General features: G+C 49.9%; 2 protein-coding genes across 3 annotated transcripts; both read right to left on the minus strand.

The window, feature by feature from the left end:
- Positions 1-3,094: 3,094 nt before the first annotated feature.
- LOC131208123 (uncharacterized) lies at positions 3,095-5,430 on the minus strand. The gene is made up of 5 exons (XM_058200772.1): positions 5,346-5,430; positions 4,391-4,518; positions 4,191-4,320; positions 3,270-3,863; positions 3,095-3,195 (listed from the first exon to the last, which is right to left on the minus strand). The coding sequence occupies exons 1-5, from the start codon at positions 5,428-5,430 to the stop codon at positions 3,095-3,097; spliced, it is 1,038 nt and encodes a 345-aa protein (XP_058056755.1).
- A 6,685-nt stretch (positions 5,431-12,115) lies between these two features.
- Positions 12,116-16,630, minus strand: LOC131208568 (calcitonin gene-related peptide type 1 receptor). 2 transcript variants are annotated; one of them, XM_058201360.1, is made up of 10 exons: positions 16,512-16,630; positions 16,056-16,166; positions 15,868-15,974; positions 15,703-15,794; positions 14,844-14,970; positions 14,545-14,771; positions 14,098-14,271; positions 13,808-13,931; positions 13,605-13,727; positions 12,116-12,160 (listed from the first exon to the last, which is right to left on the minus strand). In XM_058201360.1, exons 1-10 carry the CDS (start codon positions 16,612-16,614, stop codon positions 12,116-12,118), a joined length of 1,233 nt encoding a protein of 410 aa, XP_058057343.1. In that variant the 5' UTR covers positions 16,615-16,630. The 2 variants fall into 2 exon arrangements, with proteins under 2 accessions (XP_058057343.1, XP_058057344.1); XM_058201361.1 differs by having other exon boundaries at positions 12,116-12,175.
- Positions 16,631-20,976: the final 4,346 nt, after the last annotated feature.

Here is a 20,976-nt window from a genome sequence, read left to right on the forward strand (position 1 = left end):
CGAGCGATTGAACTTTGGCTTGGGCGGATTTTGTTTTGCGGCATCCTTGCGGCATTCGAAGCCACTCCGGTCGTCCTGCGCTCGGGGAAAGTGTGAAAAATTATGTAACACAAAAATTTTGATGGAAGCAAAATGAAGGGGCTTTTCTCATCATTTTCCGCCCCACGATGGGCTGTTAGTTGTTCGTAATCGTCACTGTGGGAGAAACGAATAAGAAACCGAATAAGGATTTCACCGCGACTCCGTTTTTGGACAAAAGTTAAAGAAAATAATCTTTCGGTAACTGAGCAATTCTACATCCTGACACAAGTTTGCTCTACTGATGGTGCTGCAACTGAAACCGATACTCAAATTCGGGTGTCCTTATCCCAAAGCTAACGTCCCATTCGGTGGCCATTCAATCGTGTTGCTATCTACTTTATTTTATTATATAATCACGATTTAAACACCGTCCTTTTTTAACCTTGCTTGTCGTACTTTACATTGTTTTCCGTTTTTTCCACAACAAACCGAACCGAGGCTGTACCTTTTTATCCTGCCTGCCGTTCCAGGGGACGAAGGGCACAAGGATGACAAGAACGCAAAATTGTTTCAACTTTCAAGCGCGAGGAAAACTTCTCGCACCACGCGCCAAGGGCGATCTGGGCCGTGGTGTCCTTGGGATGAAAATGGTAATAACGCAAAAAAAGGAACCCAACCCGGAATAATCTCCGTAAATTGAAATTACCAACCACTTTCGGTGGAAGTATCCTTGTCGAAACGGGGCAGGTTAGTGAAACGCAAAGTTTCGCCGGGGATGGTAAAAAGGATCATTTACCGCACGATAGTTGGTGACCCTGGTCCTGGTGCTTTGTCAACGAGCAAACAGATCGCATTCACGCACTTCATGGACAACGGGGACGGATCGTATTGTGACACTTTCGTTGACGTAAAGCAGATTCGATGACGGAACCCCCGTATTATGCTGTGTAAATGTAAATTCATGATCGAATAGCGGAAAGGAGATTTGACCCAGCTGATACAGGAGAAGTAAATCACGATAATTAATCGCCAAAACCTTCACCGTAGGAAGCGTTGGATGATTGAAACCAGGAAAGTTTAATCGAAAGCTTGCGCCATTAAAAGCTCAATCGTTGAGCTTTTTCGTTACTAAACGTTCTATTCACGAAAAAGCTCATCACTTTCTTGAATGCTTTTTCGAAAATCGCGAGTAATGCTTTCCTCAGCAAAAATTTGAATATTTTCACTTTAGATATATTTATTTAACGTTAGTGCATCTCAAAATGGAATTTCTCCAAACTAAAATATCTTGGTTAGATATTTTCTGGCCAAAAAATAAACACCCAAACATCGAGACAACACTTAACACAGCACTAATACATTTGGAAGCAAGTTTCCAGCAGGTCCAAAGCGGCATCCATTCGTTTAGCTCCGAGCCGTCCGAGCATCACCGCAGAGCACATAACCGCTGCCAACCGCCGGCAACCGGCTGCAGTGTCATTGGCTCGTGCTCCATAATCATAACTCGTGCCGGAACCATCATCCCTGCCTCCTTCGGCTCTAAGTGTTCGCTCACGTGAACCACTCGTTGGAAGGGGTCCCTGGCGTGGCCGAAAAAGACCGGCTCAAAATCATCACACGAAACATCTCATCCATCCGGCAATCGTCGTGAAGGCAAAAAACACCCCTTTTTCGGTCCAGCCCGGTCGGTCGATGGCCCGGACGAGCATAATGTTGCACGGCGCACGTACGGCTCCGGCAGCGGCCCACATGTAGCTCCCACCGGGGTGGGAAGCCGGGCCCGATGTTTCAAGTTTATTACAACACTTCACCTCGGAAGCCGGCCGCACTGGCCACGCTGTGCCGGGCCGGGGTATAGATTATTTTATTATTATGGAGTTTTATTGAATTTAATTATTAATATCAATGGAAATTGCTGGCCCATTCTGCTTCGGCGCCGTGGCGAGAAGCAGATCCTGCGGAGCAACCGGAGCGAACCGTCCTCGCTCCAAGACGATTCCGTTTCCGTTCTCTCGTTTCCTCTTCGGGCGCGTGTCCTTCTCTTTCGAACCCTTTTTTGCCGTGCCGTAAATTCTCCGAGCCATCGTCCGGAGGACACCGTCCGGGAGCATCCACATCGTTAGCAGTCGGTGTCGAAGGATGTGGCCCGAAAAAGCAGCGGACGAACCGCAACAGCGCACGGTTCGCAATTGTTTCGTAAGAAAGGCCTTGAAATTAACGAGCTACCGGGCCCCGGCCCGTGTCGTCGCCGGGACCGGCTCTTCGCCGGGTCCGCCTAATGGTGGCGATGTTGTCGGCTTACCCGAAAGCACAACCTGAAGGCCGGAAGGCTTTTTTGTCGTTTAAACTCCTCGAGAAAACCAGAAAACCAAGGAGATCTTTAATCAAATGATGGCCGGCCAAAAAAAGGACACAAGGTGTGAAGGTTGCGTGCAGCGTTGGCCTACATCGAAAGGAAGGCTCAGGCCATTGTGCCCAGCGTGGCTTCTTCGCTTATTGCTCTCGCTCGCTGGGTGGCGAGCAGAAGAAAACACAGGACAATAACTATGCAGCGAGTCCTGTACCGTCCTGGTTAAGGCCTGGCCACAAACATCGGGGCACGCACGCACGCCCCGGCCTTTTAGGGGCCAGGATGCTTGCGCCTGACGGTGTCCAGCGGAAGAACGTAATGATGATGGCCGCTTTGAGTGCACACACCCCGCCCTCCGTACCGGCCAGACCTCCGGCCTCGGCGGCCTGGACGAAAGTAATGGATTTTCCTGTTACTGCTAACAACGCGAGAAGAAAGGCCGCCAAGAGTGCATCGCGCACCGCCGAGGAGTTGGCGCACCTCTTGTCCTTTCGCGCGGCGAGGACTAGCGGCCCTTTTCTTTCCCCCCCTTTCTCTCTCTCTCTGTGTGAGGCAAATTGGATGTACCTCTTGGAGCTTTAAAGTGGGCAGCGAAAGAACGCGAAAAACAGGAGCACGTGAAGTGCGATTGCGATTGTTGTCATGGAAACGGTAGAGCGTGCTTTTATTCACCACAGTAAGTAAGAACTGACAGTTGTCTGAAACTGGTCCGAAGAGAAGGTCCTACAGCACCTGGTACTGAAGGCGGAAGCCAACCTCTGGGCGCGTCGCCTCGTACAGTCGGTCACTGTTGAAGTACATCACGAACGGTCCGGCCGAGGTCACTGTATCGGGGTAAGAAATAAGCGTCTAGAGGTCCTGTCGTCCTGCCGTGAACCACCACGCGCCCTTCGCTTACCGTCCACGTTGGCGTTCATCAGGCTACGGCTGCAGAACCGTTCGGCCCGGAGCAACGGAAACGATGGCAGCTGGAAGACCGCATTCGGGATGTGCAGGTTGTCCTCCGAGCGGACCTGCAGCGGGATGTTGGAGTAGCACAGCTCGTCGAAACCCACGTTGCCGTCGGTCGGATCGGCACTGGACGCGATCTCGAAGGTGGACATGCTGAGCCGCAGCGACCGAGACGTGCGGCCACGCTGAAAGCAGATGGCGTAATTCAGACCGCCCAGATACGGACCTACGCCGCCTGCACCGTTGCCAAGGTTAAAGGACTCCACCGTGCCGCTCGGTTCGCTGAAGTACTGCAGACAGCCGGCCGGCGCCAGCAAGCCCAGATCGGTGTGGTGGGTCCGGGCCTGCGGCTCGAGCTGGGGCTGCGGCTCGGGCAGCAGAAGGGCCCGCATGGCCATCGGCATACCGGCGGGACACTCGAGCTGCTGCACCCGGACACTCCAGTGCGGGTTGCCGAGCGTCGGGATGTGCGATCGGCTCGCGATCCGGAACGTGATCGTTAGCGTCCGATCGGCACTGGTCGGACTGAACGGTACGTACACTGTCGAAACATTCAAGAAGCGGAAAGAAATTGCAGTCACAGGACCGACAGAGAAATTCACGGAAATTCCATAAACTCCCCAAGCAGTGAAGCTTTTCCGAATGTTAAGGCTAATAAATTTTTAACCAAACACCATATGAAGAATACGGTCTGTGGAGTGGATTGACTGCTTCAAACCACTTCTAAGTGACACTTGAGCGTCTCACTTCCTATTTGCGCCCTGATTGAAATCTTGAGCTGCGGTGGAGTGGATCCACCTCCTACCACGACGCACGGAATGGGGCTGAAAGTAATTTCGTTCTCAATCAAATCAGAACCCTCGCTTACCGTGCTGGCCGGAGTTTTCGCCGCAGAGGTTGAAGTCCATGTTCTGGACCGTCAGCGCATCGTTGATGCAGACCGGGTACGGATCGAGCGTCGGTTGGGCCAAGCTGAACGAGTTAAAGTCCAGCCGGAGCTGCGGGCACAAAAGGAGAGGGCTGGCGGATTGCTGGGCGAGTCCGGGAGACACCGTTTGATGGACATACCTGGCAGATGCGTAGATTGAGCGCGCGGATGGTGTACACGCACGTTACACCGTTCGTCCCGGCGTTGGCCGGCGCAATGAGCGTGGTCGTCTTCACCAACGATGTGCCACCGCAGGCCAGCGTCGGTCCTGGCCGAGCCCGAAAAGAGAAGACGGAAATGAGAATGCTCCCGGTTAGTCCCCGTATTGGAACCGTTCGCCCGATCTGCCATCTTTCCCACGGGCGAAAGAAATCCTTCGTCCATCGGTGGACCGATAGCCCGGTCAGACACTTCGCTTCGCCTGATGTGGCGACGAGTGACGAGCTCTACGAGCGATGTGTTAATTTCCTTTTCGGATTACCGCCCGACCCTCGAGGGATGCCGTCGGTGATTTTGCATCGCACAGCTAGGGTTTCACCCCCCCCGAAAGGTCCCTTTGCTGGAGAGTGGATCCGGTATATTAAGTGTTAATCCTTCGACTTCGATTCCGATACACCTCTCAGTCAAGGACTCTTCATTGACGGGGTTGCTCTATTGGAATTCACTGTGATACATCCGTTTGACGATTGGAGGCGTTGGCAGTTGGGGGAACGGATTTTTGAACTTTTGTCACTCTTATCACTGTCCGCCTATCACTGTCTCTCTTCTACTGGACCAACGATTTATACAGAACTCTTCTTAAACTATAGCAGCAGTCCTCTCACTCCGGGGGGCTTAAGGCTGTTCCGTTCGCTGTCAGTGAAGGAACTGTTTGAAGATGCTGGTATCGGTCAGCTAATCATATCTTCGCGTATCTTGTCCGCCGCAAACATGTTACACGCTACATCAATTATGGGACCTCCCTAGGCGAGGCCTATAGCCCTCGAGAGTCGGGAGACAAATCAATGACCCGGCGGGGCTACACTAACTTCAAGCTCCCGATCAGGCTGGAGATATCGGTGGCCATGCCGACATGCCGCTAAAGTGGTGCCGTACCTGCATACTGGGCCTCGACTTGGCCGTGCCCTAGCAACACGATTGTGGTCGCGATAAGGGCGAACGAAACCTCCGGAGCACGCATGGCTGAAGACACTGACCACTGACTGGACCGATCACTGAGGCACCACTACCACTCGTCGACCCCGAAGGTTGCGCGTGGCCGAAGGAGCTTGGAGTTGGCGTTCTTTCCTGTACCTCAAGGCGGGTACGGGCGCAGTATGGCGTAAGGCCGGACGCTTCCCGAAAGCTCAACTGATTTGAAACTACCGACGCGCGAATCCTTTTATATGCGCCTCGACACTGCCCGTTATCACCGCGACGGCCACAACGGCCGTGCCGTTATCTCGGTGTTTTTCCTCTGTTGCCGTTTGGTCGAAAGGCATTCGGCGAGACACGATTTTCCCATAAGTGTTGGCGCTACGCAAGACTTTTCGCCATGCATGGCGCTGCTTCTGGGGGCCCCGAAATTATGCCGAACTTTCACTTTGTGTAGGTCAGGATGGCAAAAACATGAAGGCAGAAACCCGAGACCGAGGAGTTTTCGACAGATTTTTTTGTTTCGTCAGTTTTGTTTGTTTCCTGTTCCTTCGCCGTTCCCCCCCGCCGATAGCGGAAACTCGCCGCGATGGTATCGGTGGAGTTGTTCGCTACGCACCCGCCAAGATAAAAGCGATCGGAAGAACGACAACCGAAAGCTGCGGTGTGCGGGAAACGGTGGCAAAGTCATTCATAAATTAAGATATGACGAGGATGAGAAAAGTACGTCAAACGGTGAACATTTCTCGCGCGCTTCCAGACATCTTTTCCGGCCCGCGTGACGTGAGGTTGACGGCCATCGCAAGGCGTTTTCCGTCGGGAGTGTGGTTGCTCTGTGTGCAGTGGTCCGAGTGACTTCATCATCCAAACGCAAACCAAACAGAACGATGCTGGCACGTTTGTAAAACAGATAAATCGATGTAGCCCCACCGGCAGCGGATCGATCAAAATGTGCCGCGTGTTCCCGTGCCGCTCACCTCAGTTCACGATAAGAACTTTCGAATCGGTGTTAAAACAACTAGGTGAACGGAGTTTTGGAGGACCGTTGTTTGGGTTTCCTTTGCTTGCTCCTAGGGTGTTGCGCAATACTCCCATTGTGGAAGGTGTTTTTGTTGGCGGGCTGGCCACATTTCGCAAGAAGTTGAACATTGTTTACTGAGCTGTAGAAGCAATCCGGTCCCGGACGCCAAGGTCTCCACCGAAGGAATCTAGGCGAAGGTTGTACCTCAAGGTTTTGTATAACAATTTAAACAAGGCAATTTGGCTTATGTTATGCATTTTTTGTTTCTTACTCAAAAAAATGTTCGTTCCTACCGCCATCCAGGATAGAAAAAAGTGCATGACAAAAAAAGTTAAATTAAATTAAAGGTTAAATTAAAGGTTAAATTAAATTAAATTAACAATTAAAGGTTTAAGAAAATCAAACTAGAATCTGAGAAAGCACGTGAGCACGATACGTTTTTTTTTCTTCTGCCGATTGCTCAATGTTGCTCAATAGTCAAGACACAGATACTTCCCTTTACAGCCGGAAGGTGGCGCTACAATACTAAACTTGTGGTTCTGTTCTTTGCTAATCAGCGCGAAAAGCACGTGCGTGCTCGAATTCTGCTGGAATATTCAAATGTTTTTTCAAATGACTTTACACACAACCGATTTTGACCGATTTTTGATATGATTTAGATTTTAACCGATTATTCGGCACACGTGGCCCGGAAGAGGAACCCTTTTTCTATCTCTCCGTGATTAATTTCCACGACAACTTTTTCTAGGCTGGGTCTATCCTTAAACCGCTTCAAAAACGGAAAGTCTTTGCTGCAATACCTTTTAGACCACAATTGCAATGAGCGAAAGAACCTGTCTTGCCGCTTTAATTGGTGTTATGTTTTATATTTTTTAGGTTTCATTAAATTTTTGTTCAAGTTATATTATTTAAATTTAAAAACCAATGCAAAGTGAAACGCAACTCACAACGTTTATTTTATTTTCTTTTATTCCACAATTGATTCTGAGTTTTTGCAGACTATCCTGTGACGTTACATCATTCAAACGCAAAAAAAAACAGGAATGAAGAAGCTATTTGCCAGTGAAGCATTGGTTCTAGCTCTCCGATCGCTACTGCTAGAACTGCTTCTGATAAGTCTACTAACACATTGATGTTGTGCGATACGGTCAATGACACCTTTACTTGATAAGATTTCTTAATTGTGAACATTGCACTGCTAGTCAACGTGATAGCACCTATGTAGAAACTAGAATCGTAGCGAATCGAAAACCGCATTCTATCGAAAAATCACAACGACAACGATTGTGCGAATAGTTTGAAACCATAGCGAATTGATAGTGTATTCGAATGGATAGTGTAGTGTAGTGAATCGATATTGTTCCGTTCATCAAATAACAAGCTCGGAGCGGACTAGCCGATAGCAGATAAATTATGGTCTTGACTTGACCAAAACTACAACACAGACCCTGAACGGCAAGACATTCGAAAAGTAGTATAATGATTTCAAGGACAAGTAGGATTCGTTGACTTTCGCTATCGTCGTTGTTCCTGTAAGGTCAGCGGCCAATCCACGATGAACGGACTTGCGCTGCAAAAGTGGCACGCTCCTGTGCATCAAACGGAAATGCAGCATTTGAACATAATGGCCGATTTGGCGAGAAACTTTGGTGTTTTAAGGCGAGTAGAAATGTTTTGGTAAATGCTTTTAAAATGCGGAAAGAGGATCGAGAAAAGCAAAAGTAGAAATGAAACCGACACGGACAAACTTAAACAGGCACTTTAGAGAATAGTGCACAAAAATAACAATAAGTACTGAAATATCAGATGAGGCGGCAGCAAGATCAAGATCAATCAGAACAAGCACAGATGGATCAGCTTCACATCAAAATGGGATGGGTGGCCTATATGTTAATTAATTTTAATAATACTATCCTCTTACTTACTATCCGGCACTGCAACCACCAAGTGGTTCCGGCAAGTAAAAGAGACAGATAGGAAGAGCATTAATAAAACAACTTGCGGCATTCGTAAACTGTTCATTAGAGGTGTTGGATCATTGTGCTTAATGTAAATGTATTTCCACCTCTGGTACGCACCTCGTACTCTGCCAACAAGTAATTTATTTTGATTTATGCTGTAAATAAAAAAGTTTTCCACGCGGACTGCGGCATGCAGCGGGTCTGTATATCACTGGAACACAAAACAGCAGCTCCATATTCTCGCTCACAAAGGACGCATAATTGCCTTCGGGGCTTCCGCTAGGGCGACCACAACATACCGGCATTTTCGGTCCGATCTTCCGTGCGCCACTTCGAGTTTTAAGTAAATATCGCGAACGTATAAATCGAAACCACGTGCCACCTTTTGACTGCCGGTGAGGGTCGGCCCACTTTCCTGTGGCCCTGCAACATCAATCATGCGCCACCGTCGGGCGTAGTAGAAGCCGGCGGCATAAATCGACTTTCATGTAGTTCCAAGCGGCTGGAAATCAATTTCCAGCAAAATAATATTTACCCAGATATAATTCAATCCGGTGCTACGTTTCGCGCAGTTCTACGTGTGGGGGTTCTGTTGTGCCTCGCTGCCATCCCACTGATTGATGGTTGGCGGGGCTGAGTGATAAGGACACGCGCCGCCAGCATGAAGCAACGGAAGTCAGTTGGCCACTGGCCCAAGGACGCCGACTGGTGACGAACCACATATCTAGACCACGACTATTGCGCGCGTTGACGATTTGTCAGTTTATTCTGGATTTGGCCGTCAGATTAAAATGGCAGAATCCGAGGGATAATCTTCAGCCATCACTCAAAAGCGTTGACAAATATTAGAATAGACAATGGACGACAACCGAAAGACGTATTCAGTTCTAAATTGCTTTTAGTTTTCAATTGATTAGTGGGACGTTTACAAATAATCAGAAGATTGGGGCCAAAAATACCCCCATGAAATATGATCCACGTTTATTCCGCTCACCAAACATCGGACCAACGTCCTTCGGAAAGCTTGTCGTTTAAGCCCACGGTAGATAAATTAGGGTCAGCTAGCAACATCAGGCTGGCCGTTTTAAACGCCAGCCACTCAGACATGTTAGCCTAAAATGTGAAAGCATAAATCAGAGGGGGGGGCTCTAATCCCACATATTTCATTACCTCATCCCACGATGCAAAGTGGCCGGAAATTTCATTATTTCTCGGAAGATTTAGAAAACAAGCACCACATTCCGGACAGCAAAACATTTGCTCAGTACATGACGGAGTTGGCCGTTCCCCGCACACCGATCATAATTCGTTTCCGGAACCATTCCTGCGCACTCTTCTGGAGCATTACTTTTGATCAAATGAAACACAAACACATCCCGTGCCTCACATCTCGGCAACGAAGAGTGTCGCCTAATGGCGGCACAATGGAAAACAAATATGTGTACATTGCCGAGTGCTTAAGGAAGAAGATCTAAACAGACAAAGCCCGGTCGTTTCACACGGTTTGTCAGGACATGCGACGACAGCACCGTGTGCTGTGCGTGGTGCCATGGCAACATGGCTAAGCACAGCAGTGTATAATCATGAAAAGTGGCTCAGTCTAAAGCATGGGCATCGAAAAGGCATTTGCACGCCATGCTCTGCCAGCCGGTGCCTGCTTGATGCAAATTAATTCCCAGCACACTTCATAGGCCAGCCCGGCCAGGAACGATTGGTTCCGGGTTCCACGTTGATAGCATGTGGCCAATGTGGCATCCATCCAGTGAATCATCAGATGGTGACACCAAAGGGCCCAAAGCCTCTTAAAAACTTGACTGACAAGACCATAAACAGATTACACTGCTTGCGGTGCTTCTTTTCGAAATTAAATTAGACTTAATTTGGTGTTTTGACAAGTGCATTTCATTATCCCGATCAAAAGAAGCCTTGCCTCGATTTTTAATCCAATCCGTATGCTGCCATCAACGAGCTGGTCGTCTCCATTGCATACCAGGCGCCTCCATCACGGTGCGGAACTTTATCTAGCGGACCGGACTCCGGAACCGTTCCAGTAATATCGATCGGCCCACACTCAGGCCCAGTTCTCCCGTGCTCCGACTGGCATTCCTGGAAAGCCTAACCTTTTGGCCTCCTGATGGTCAGCGATATCCCTTTTCTATTGCTTTGGAAATCTATTTTTAAAACGCTTCCCTGCGTGGGGATGGAAAATGCCTCGAGCGGAATGTCATCTGGAGGCCATCCCCACAGGAAGACCCAGTTACTTGATATCCGGCGCAGAAACGAAGATAAACACTCTCACAATCAATGTGCTGCACTCAGCGCCGATTGCTGCGATCAGGTTACACGCCGATTGACACTAATGCAGTCAACGGTAGGCTCAACGGAAGACTCGATCGTTTCGGGTTTTGCTTCAAATTATAACGCGCCTCGCTGGAAGGTTCTGATTCGGTACTATCGTTCGGAAATTTATTTCTTAAAGTTATCTTGCAACTTTCGGCCCATTTTCAGCCATAGTTTGTTGCATTTCAGAGTGACAGCTTTGCTACAACGAGTATCGGATAACACTTATAACCAGTTTATTCTATTACATCTAGTTCCCGGTGGCGATCATCGGTCTCCGTAACACACCCGGCCGTGTTTCTTGCGCAAATATTTTGTAAAACGTTCCATCGGACTGTTAGAACTAACGCCGTCTCATTAAGTCTAGAGGACACAGTGTGTGTGGCAGATTGTTTAATACTTTTTGGGCCACATAAATCGTCATCTATCATATCGATCTGCCCTTAATTTTCGCTCTCAAATTCGTGTCCCGGTTCTCTGCTATTGATTATCCTACATACAATACTTAACTTACTCTTTTAAGTGCGTGTGGTCGGAAGCATCCGCGGTCCCCGCTGGCAGCCTAAGGAACGAATTGGGCACCGACCCGATTTGCTTTTCTTTCGTCCTCTTCTCTTTTGTATCTCAGTTTCTAGGAAAAGTTCATCGTCTCACGATCCATTGCCTAAAGCCCTCGCGGTTTCGATTGTTCAGCGCACCGTGGCCTGCCACTTACATCGACGGTCCCCCTTAGGAAGAATTTACTAAACTTTATTTAAAAAGAAACATTAACATTAGCACCACAGTTAAGCAGGTTATGTTGTTTTTTTACAAAGTCCGCACTAGAACATGGCAAACGATTCCCCCTCATCGCACGCTCAAAGGTGTAAGTTTAGGATAGTTTTTGGCCATTCATTAGTTTTACATTCAGCGATACCTTAGCACATACACATTTTAAAGCTCCGTCACCTCCCACCGTCACCTCCTTAAAGTACCTCGTCCGCGGGAACCTTGTCGTCCAGCTCGACTTCCGGCTCGTCGTCGCGGCTATGGCGATGGAAGCCGTTGGCCGGCGCGGGCGGGTGATGGCCGGGTTTGCCGCGTCCGTTCTGCACCGCCGTCACCTCGGTGAACGCAACGCACCGGCCATCCGGTGACGGACCCCGCCGATCGGACTCCGGTTCCGGTGTCCGGAAGTGTACCCTTTGGCCGGTCGGACCATCCGACGGCTTCGTTGTGGTGGCAGTTTCGGGGTGCCCCGTCGAGCAGGGCGCCGGCTCACCGGAAGCGGTCAGCTCCCGGGGGCTGGTGACCGCCGGGGCCGGCTGTTCGGGGGCCGCCGGCAGCAACAGCGAGTGCTTCCGCTTGCTACGGTTCTGGCGCGGCTTCCGGCTGGCAGGCTGGGCAGGGCGCTCCGAGTTCTCCTTTAGTCAAACCTTCTCCTCGCCCGGCACCGGTGGACCGCAACGAACGAACTGCAAGCGGACCGGCTGAGATTAGAATTCGGGAGTTTTATTCTCGTTTGCTTCGAAATGCGACGACGGCGCGCGGCCCGGATGAGTCACGGGGGTGGGGGACGAGGATCGAGAGACACTATCGCGGTGCAGGTGCTTCAGTGAGGTAGGTCTTGTGTGTGTCTTTTAGTCGAAAGAGAAAGTGCAATGTGGGGGTTGAAAGCATATCAAAGAATGGAATGCGGTCGAAAAGGGAAAAAAAACTGTTCGAAAAAGGACCTCGCAGGCCATGCACTGAATCTGCTATTGCTCGGTGAATGAGGCATGGGCATGAACGTAGCGGGGTACAAATCACGGGCTTCCGGTAAATCCGGCACTCCAGGCACCGAAAAGGACACCGATGAACGTCGGCTCACAGGCAAACCAAATAATATGCGCGTCACACACTCGATTGAGATAAAGCAAACCAAAAGTAAGGTGGTAACGCATAAAACCGGGCACAGTACCAGGCCTCGGGTCAACTTTAAAAATTCGTCTCAGATATTGCGCAAGACTGAAAGTACACGAGACACGAAACAAGAAAAAGAGAAGAAAAAAGTCAAGAGAAAGAGAAAATAGTGAGCGAAAGACAGAAAAATGGACACAGCTGAGCAACACAAAAACGGAAACGGATAACGGAACAAGGGATCGCTAACACTGGAGAAGCCCTTCGAAGCGAATGAAAATGAACGTTCACGAACACGAACCGGGAACCTGCGATGGGTACAGAACGGGAACGGCTCAGCGGGTTTTTCTGCATCTCCCAAAACCAAACCAAACAACCCGCGCTCGGGCTCGGGTTGTTGTGCGCATTAAATAATTACTGCACGTAAACCATACATCTCCGGGCCGCCATGTGTTTGCTTCTCGAGGCGGCCCTCGCTGACGGTAAGCAAACCGACGGCAACCTTGCCCTGCATCGCCAAAGGGCTGGCCCGCAGTTTACATAAACCTTCGCCGGCGGCGACAGTCCACAGTAGCGCCCGGCCCGGTTTATTTGCCATCTCTAAGCTGCGCCACTATCACTCCCGTGCGTACCGTTTGAAGCCTCAGAATCTGGGCCAACGCAGCCCTGGCCGTTTTTGTTTGGGAATTAACAACGTCGAGCGCCAGCCCCGGCTCGGACTCGGAATGGTAAGCCCCAGGGGGTGAGTCAAACGGTGCATGGTTTGGTGCAAAGAATCTGTTACCTTAATGGGGCGATCGTGGTGATGGGCTGGCTTTGGCCGCCCGCTCGGCAGGGATCATTGGCTGTGCCCCACGCATCGATTCTGGTGTAAAGTGAACCAATTAATATTCGTGCAATTCCCGTACGCCCTCCGGCTCAATGATCCCCAGCCGGCGAAGCGGCCAGTGCAAATCGTGCAGATGCGTGCGTAACGAAGGAAGGGCCACAAACGTGAACACGATCAGGGCAGACACTTACCGACACTTGCGTCGCCGTGTAGGAGTTGGCCCGGGTCCGCAGGAACACCGTCCGCCATTTGCGCTTGACTTGTGCGATTACCTCGCCGTTTAGGAAGCAGAACAGTACGGCCACGAACAGACCCTGTGGAAAAGGTGGGTCGTTTGATGAAAAATTGAGCGCTAAATGCGAGCCCGTTGGCCCAGTCTGTCGCTGGTTCCTACCTGGAAGGACGATGTGCAGGCGAGCATCGTTTCGTAGGTCCGCTCGTACGGGTGACCATGGTCCGGACGGAACGGGGTCAGCATGTACTGGAGGCCCAGCAGCGGCACCAGCAGCAGTGTGGCCCTGTGGGCGAAGCGAAGGACTCGAAATTAATTCCACAACAGTTCAGTTGATAAAAGAGCGTTAAAGACACTCCGCTTATGGTTTGAGGGTTTCCTTCGCCATTAAATCTAAGGACAGGGGCTGACCGACACAGGAAATTCATTGATATCGAAGTTAGTAAAATTACCGAAATGCTTGCAGAATCGTTCTCGATGGTCCGGCACCGTGCGGACCGGCCGGTGCTTTCAGTTTCAGCAGCAGAACGCGCATGATGTTGAACAGGAACACGAGATTCAGCAGCATCGACAGGCAGACCGGGCCCACGAACACCTTGTTGAAGGAACTTTCATTCATCCAGCACCTGAAGACGGGGAACGAATCGAATCGTTGTTGACATTGGCTTTCAAAAACTAACTTTATCGCCGATTTGAATCCTCATTCTTAAAAAAACAACACGTAAAATGTTTCAAACACCTCAATTCGAGCTGTAAGGACTCGAAGAGGCAATGTCGTAACTTCGTTACAAATTTAGATTGAACGCTCTCAATCGTTAATGCGTTCGCCGCTCCCCGGGCCACCGATGGCGACGGATAGATAGAAACATCATCGGGCCACAAGACACAAGTTTGCTTACTCTATCGTGTCGGTCGGTGGGCTGGCGTAGCCCCGCAGGAAGCCGTACAGCAGGATGAAGAGGGCCGGCGAGCCCCAGCCGAGGGCGAGCAGCCATTTCAGGAGCTTCTTCTCCGACACGAACGCCGACACGAGCACCGTGTGCAGGTAGAAGCCCTCGCACAGCATCCACGAGTAGTTGGTCAGCAGAAAGTAGTGCAACACCAGGTGCAGCGTGATGCAGCCGGGCTGTAGGGCGAAAGGAGCGACCATTAACGATGCGCAATGATTGATGGGCGAGCGTGGCCGTCGCCGTCTTACGCCGCTCTGCTTCAGCACGTCCAGCTCGGTCAGGACCAGGCGGTACCAGAGCAGCCAGAGGAAGTTGTTGCAGGCGAACGAGGCAAACAGGTTCATGTGGAGCGTTATCCTGGCGCACTTTAACGACCTGCGGGCGAAAGAGCGTTCGATTAGACCGGGGGCCAATAAATGGACCGAACGACTGCACCGCAGTTAATAATTTGGACCTCAAAATTACATTTTAATAAAAGATACGAATTTTTATTAATTCAAACGAACTTCATTCCGTTTCGAATTCAAAAGCAAATAGATACCGTAAAGAATTGCTTAGCAAATTAAAAGTATGGCTTCAGTATCCTAACGGCAGGTGCCCGTTATATAACGCTTTTAGTAAGCCCTAACTAAGACCCTGAAGACACTTTCCTCATCGGAAAGGTGCCGTAGTAGCCAGCGTTGCAGCTAACCCGACAGTTAATATCCTTCAGCCCCGGGAGGGATCGGAACGGATCATATTTCTATATTAAAAGTTAGCGAAGCGAGTAACACAAGTCAAGATTAATGAGTTTTTGTAGCCCTACAAGCAGTAAGCGGATACACTATATGGAATGCCGTGTCTACAGCAGGTCTAATGCCGCAACATACCGTGACCGACCAATTAACCATTTTCGGGAAGAAAATGGATGTTAACGCCCGCTACTATAATCATTGTGCTTAACAGCTGCTAATCTTATGATTCCCCGCATCGCTTCGTGCCATTTATAATTCATTATGTTGAGGCTTTTGTTTAAGCTCCTTAGGCACAACCAGACGGGCCTAGCCCAATAATTATGCAAATGAGGGTGAACGAGGAGGCTAACGAGGTCTAAGTCAGATCGTTTACCTGAAGTAGCTTAAAATGGCGAGCGACAGCAGGATGGCTATCAGCGAGATGGAGTATCCGGTTTCGTATATTAGGTTGACCTGCTTCCGCCACTGAAAGAAGGCGAAACAAAGCAGATAATTTGCGCGAAGCGAAGGGACCCCGAGCGCCGCCCCCCGATCGTACCTCGAAGTCGTCCAGGTTGATGCAGGTCGTGTAGTTGGACCAACTTTTGTTCGTTTGCGGATGTCGGAACCACTCACCGTTATCCTCGCACAGTTTGTGAGCGAATCCTGGAAAATGGACGGTGGAAAATATTGGTTGGTTCAAAGTCGCAGAAGCCACCACATCAAGCCCCGCCGATCGATACCTACTCCGCGGATCGAAGCCGGAGATGAACTCGGGGCAGAGCGCGTACGCCGAGGTTCCAGCCGCCGTGTCCGGCCAACACAGCCACCCGTCCCACGTGCCCGGGCAGAATAGTCCTGCGTAAGAAGAAAGGTTAAAGTCGATGCATTTCGATGTTGCAATCGCCCGTGACACGATCATCGCTCAAGCGTCTAATTAGCTATAAATTCAATCATTATGCGCCTCGCTATGCTGTCGATCCGAACTGCGTTCACAGTTCTTGAAACGCTCGATTTTCCATCCGTGCCCGGTGGCGGGCGAGGCGGGAAAAACTACTTTATCTTTAATCAGATAAACTTTTAATTGGATTTTGGTCACATCGGCGGAAGGGTTTTCTTTCCTCCGCCCGGACGCTCGGGAGGATGTCCGGCTCGGGGCCGGCATTCAAGTGGGAAGAAAAGCGATTTTCCCCGCGCACTTACCCGAGACCGTCGTGTCGATGGTTTGGTTCAGCGTCTCCAGACACTCGAGCCGCTTTTGTGCAATCACATCCACCGATGCGTCGGTTGTCGTGCTGAGTGCCATCGCGTTTGCCTGGGGATCGATGGGTCCAGGCTAGGAATCAAATGTGGCGCTCTTGTTGCTGTATTCCACTTCGTGTGCTGGTTCTGTTCAGCTTGTGTTACTTTGTACGTTTACGGTGCTATTCTACATGCTCTATGCTACGTCGCTGCCAGGCGTCCGTTAAATCTGTAATCGGGGAAATGGAAGGGAAACATCGATTGCATTCCGAACGAAGATGTGTGAGGTTTGAGACACATAATTAGAAATTAATTTAAGCTTGTGTTGCCCATCGATCTGATGTTTGGTGCCTGAAACTCGATGAGATTTATTTTAGCTGAAACTTTAACGAGAAAATCTACAATAATAGCTGGGCAATAATCAACTTACAAACATCGTGTATCGCTTGGAAACTTATTTGCATTGTGTATCATTTGTAGCCATTCTGGTGGAACAGCAGACAACTGTCGATTGAAAAGCAGTTAGCCAATCACAGGACGGGTGTGTTGTGAAATCGGAGCACCAGAAACAGAAACGACGACAACGATCACTAAACGAGAGTTGCAACGTTACACAATTAAACATGTACAGCTTCTTCCGGTGAACGTGCCGATAGCAGAGGTTCATTGAATTTCCATCGCTGGAATCGGTCTGCAAACGGAACCACCGTCCAAGACACGCAAACGGAACTGCGGCGCTACCCAGGAAGCGAAAGCAGCTCATCATCGGGAGTGCAATCGACATCGGCATCGGGAGTCCTTTGCCGTGTCGTTCGCTATTTTCGCGCCATTGATTTTACGCTTCCGCCGTTGTCCGTGGAAAATGGAACGGAAACAGCATTCGCAGCCGTGTTGCGCCGTGCGTACTGTGAAGTTGTTGCCAAGTTGTGTGTTGTGGGTCGAATAAAATGCGACGACCACGCAAAGGAGCTTCGATTTGTGGAACTGACACCGTTGAGTTAAAATTCATCACAATGAGCAAAACAGTTGCCAAAGCGGCGGCTTAGTGAACGAAACTTTCCTTGCGGTAATTGTAGAACTTTGGAGCGCAATCTTCGACACCCAGCCTGGTAACAGATACGGAGCAGAACAAACATACTTTTAAATGGCACACCGAGGAACATGACTGCATAAAATACGACGCTCTGGTCCGGGCCGCTCCGGTCAGAACAAATTACCCGGACACTGCTCATAAATATGCAAAAGGGAGCACACGGTGTTCCCCGGGAATATTATGCTGGTTTTGTGTGCTCCGGGCATAAAATTAATATATTAAACGCTGCGTCCCCAGCACGGACAGGATTCCGCCCGGTGCCAATTGGTTCCTCTGCCGCCTACCCCCCTGGTGGGTCCTCGAGGAACGTCGGAAAAGTGGAGTATCAGTTGACCGGAACGGAAACCCGAGCGGTTCGGAAAAATGGGCCCCCCGCCGGAAGCCCACAGCAGCACAGATGATGGGTCATTTGATTCTTTTCCGTTCGCTCTTTTATTTTCGCCCCGGCACGGACCCGAAGCGTAGGGAAACAATTTAGAAGGTCAATACTAACTCAATTACACTAATGGAAGAACAAACACTCGCTCCACGCGCGCATCTCCGGGTCCGTTTCCCGGTGGCCGGGTCCTAGTTACGAAATCCCCGGCGGCTCGGCGAGTGCTGATGAAATGTCCGCCCGTGAAAGCCGATCCGAAGGCCAAGACGGCAAATACACGGGGAGCAATTGAAATTTCATAAACTCAACAACCGGCCACCGGTTGGCAGCAGCTTCTCCGTCTCCGGGGACGGCCACGATTAACATCAATAATTCATTCCGCAATCTGACGCCAGACGGAAACGTGTGCCGCCGTGTCAAGGATCGGGCTCGACTTTTCGACTCGCTGGCGAACCGTGTGATGCCCGCGGGGAAGATTTACGAGCGATTGCACGGTCTCGGCTATGATTTATACACAGCATCAGCGACCACACACTCCGTCCGACCGACCGACGGCTCCCGTCCCGCGGGATGTCTTTCGCGCCTTTAAGTGGCTTTGATTTAAGCGGGCCTTTTAGCGGTTGCCAGCGGGTTTGTGTCAACCACCACGTGGTTTGGCAACACTTTGTTGCCCAGAAGCCGCCACATCGTGAAGCTTCATCGTCAAATCTCACTTTGAGGATGAGCTTGGTTTGGTAACATTTAAACCCAGGACCCCGTAATGCGTACCCTGCCGTACCTGTTGCGCTGGCAAAGGCTGAAGATTAAATCGATTTAAATGGTAATTTTGATTGACACAATCGCATTGACGGAAAGTGGTCGGGTGAGGCTTTGATTCTTTCCCCAAATGGATAAGCGTACCGAATGAAATTTGATTCAATTTAAAACACATAAATTTTCCTGGGGTACGATTCATGTTTTAAATTGTTGAAATCGCTGCTCCACCCAGCAAACGGTTGCAAGGGTTAGGGAATGGCATTTGGCCTGCGGTTTGCTATCTGTGACAGTCACAGGTCCATCGCCGGTTGAGCACCTGCCATTTAAATATGGAAACATCTTTCTATGAAAATAACTGCCGTCCGGCGATACCATCGGATTGGCAGCACACGTGTCATGATGACTCGTAACAGTAGCACAGTCCGTAGTGGAATCATGCAATCAGAGCATTATTTTTTCCTACTTCCGTAATACCGTTTTACGGTCGCTTCGGGCACCATCATGTGCATAGTTATGGCGACAACCATTTTCATTCCACCGCTTTGCCAGCAGCACCGAGTTTGATTTCAAATTCTTTCCAGCTCTTATAACAATCGCGCAATCAACCTCGAACGGCATCCGTGGCTCTCTATTGGCGACCATAATCATATTCATCTTTGTTCGCGCCATTTCCAATCGCTGTGAGTGTTTTTTCGTTTTTGATGACCCATGTCCATTCGCGGGGCTTCTTTACGGGGAAACTTTACTGATTACCCTACGCGCGGAAGCTGGGATCCGTGTAGAGGTTGAGGTCCGGAGAAATGGTATTTGAATGAAAAATGTTTCTCGCAATTCCTTTGAACGAAAAGTGATAATCAAAACCATTTCCTTCACGAAATGGTGCGCCACCCTCCCCGTTTCCGTAAAAGGAAAGCCTCTTACAGCCGACCCGCCGATCGACCTACATTCAATGTAGGCCGAACCGAGCCCGAACGGTGGTCGGAATGTTGGAAATAATTTAATGCTACAGCGCGAACGGTGGCAACAATTTCACCGTATCGGCCACGCATTTCTATGAATGGCTATGGCCGTGGAAAGGAATGTCGATTGCCGGAGGTCGATCTGGAAAAACACGAAATACGGCTCATTCCGCTGATTTTTCTTCGCTCGCTCCAAAGCCAATGTAGAACCAAAACAAATATCTTCCCCGAAAACTGTTGGGCAATGTTGGGTGAAAGAAATTGGCAAGAATTAGGCGTTACGCGTTGCGCAGGTTACAGCGCGAACCGAATCTCCAACCGTGGACCCCTTGGGGATTGTGAGATTCTTCCACTGAGCCGTCAAAAAATGGAGCATTCCCCCGAGGCTGCCGAGGGTTGTGGAGTGAAAATAAGGGACAAATAGGTATCGTCCGTCGATCGTGCGTTTCGTGTCACTCATCAATTAACGACATTTTTATTTTCGCACTCGAGTCGGCCCGAAGATACATTTGGCCGCCGCGGACTGTACGTGCGTGCGTTAATGCGCTTTCAATTAGGGATGCATTAACGGTCAGCCAACCAATCGCAGCGCCTTTTGGCCGTAAATCATCGATCCGTGCCTGTTGAAGCACCCCCGGGGATCCGCGGACCAATAAACGGCGCCTATAATGATCCTTTAGCTTCGACTTTGGGCCATACCATGATGGGCACCGTAAATCAATCTGGTGACGATATTTCGATTGCCTGTGCCGCATCACCAGATGCCGGATCGAATGCAAATAAATCAATTGCGCCGTCGGTCGCCGCTTGGGCTGCACCGTAAGTGGTCGGCACGTTAAATGAATGAATTTTTTATTGGTTTACTGACGGCACCGCTGGACCGGAAACGATGAGATGGCCATTTGCGACATCGTCCCGTGAGCTGACAATTTCCGCATCGTAGATGAATCAGCGGCGGCTGGAACGGTTGGTCAGATAATGGCCGCGAGATGGTCGCAGATACTTTGCATTGAAAACACAGTGACTAACATTGGTCTGCTAATGGGTTTCGGTTGAACGCGACAAAATAATTTATTTGCCCATCCTTAAGAAGAGGAAACGGCCCTTATCTTGCGTAAATGGCGATGTTTTTGAAGAGTTGCGCACATCTGACAAACAAGATGTAACCAGCTATATTAATAGGCGAACTTTCATACTTAGTTAATATTAATAGTATCGGAATAGGGCATCAGAAAGGGCAGG

This window comes from Anopheles bellator, chromosome 2 (assembly GCF_943735745.2).
Source record: "Anopheles bellator chromosome 2, idAnoBellAS_SP24_06.2, whole genome shotgun sequence".
Lineage (NCBI taxonomy): Eukaryota > Metazoa > Arthropoda > Insecta > Diptera > Culicidae > Anopheles > Anopheles bellator.

Coding starts and splice junctions, on each gene's coding strand:
- LOC131208568 (XM_058201361.1), bottom strand. CDS start 16,614: ATGGCACTCAGCACGACAACCGACGCATCGGTGGATGTGATTGCACAA. Junction 14,772..14,843: donor ACGTGCTGAAGCAGAGCGGC/GTAAGACGGCGA, acceptor TTCGCCCTACAG/CCCGGCTGCATCACGCTGCA. Junction 13,932..14,097: donor ACGATTCTGCAAGCATTTCG/GTAATTTTACTA, acceptor CTTCGCCCACAG/GGCCACACTGCTGCTGGTGC.
- LOC131208123 (XM_058200772.1), bottom strand. CDS start 5,430: ATGCGTGCTCCGGAGGTTTCGTTCGCCCTTATCGCGACCACAATCGTG. Junction 4,519..5,345: donor AGTCGAGGCCCAGTATGCAG/GTACGGCACCAC, acceptor GGGCTCGGCCAG/GACCGACGCTGGCCTGCGGT. Junction 3,196..3,269: donor GATGAACGCCAACGTGGACG/GTAAGCGAAGGG, acceptor ACCCCGATACAG/TGACCTCGGCCGGACCGTTC.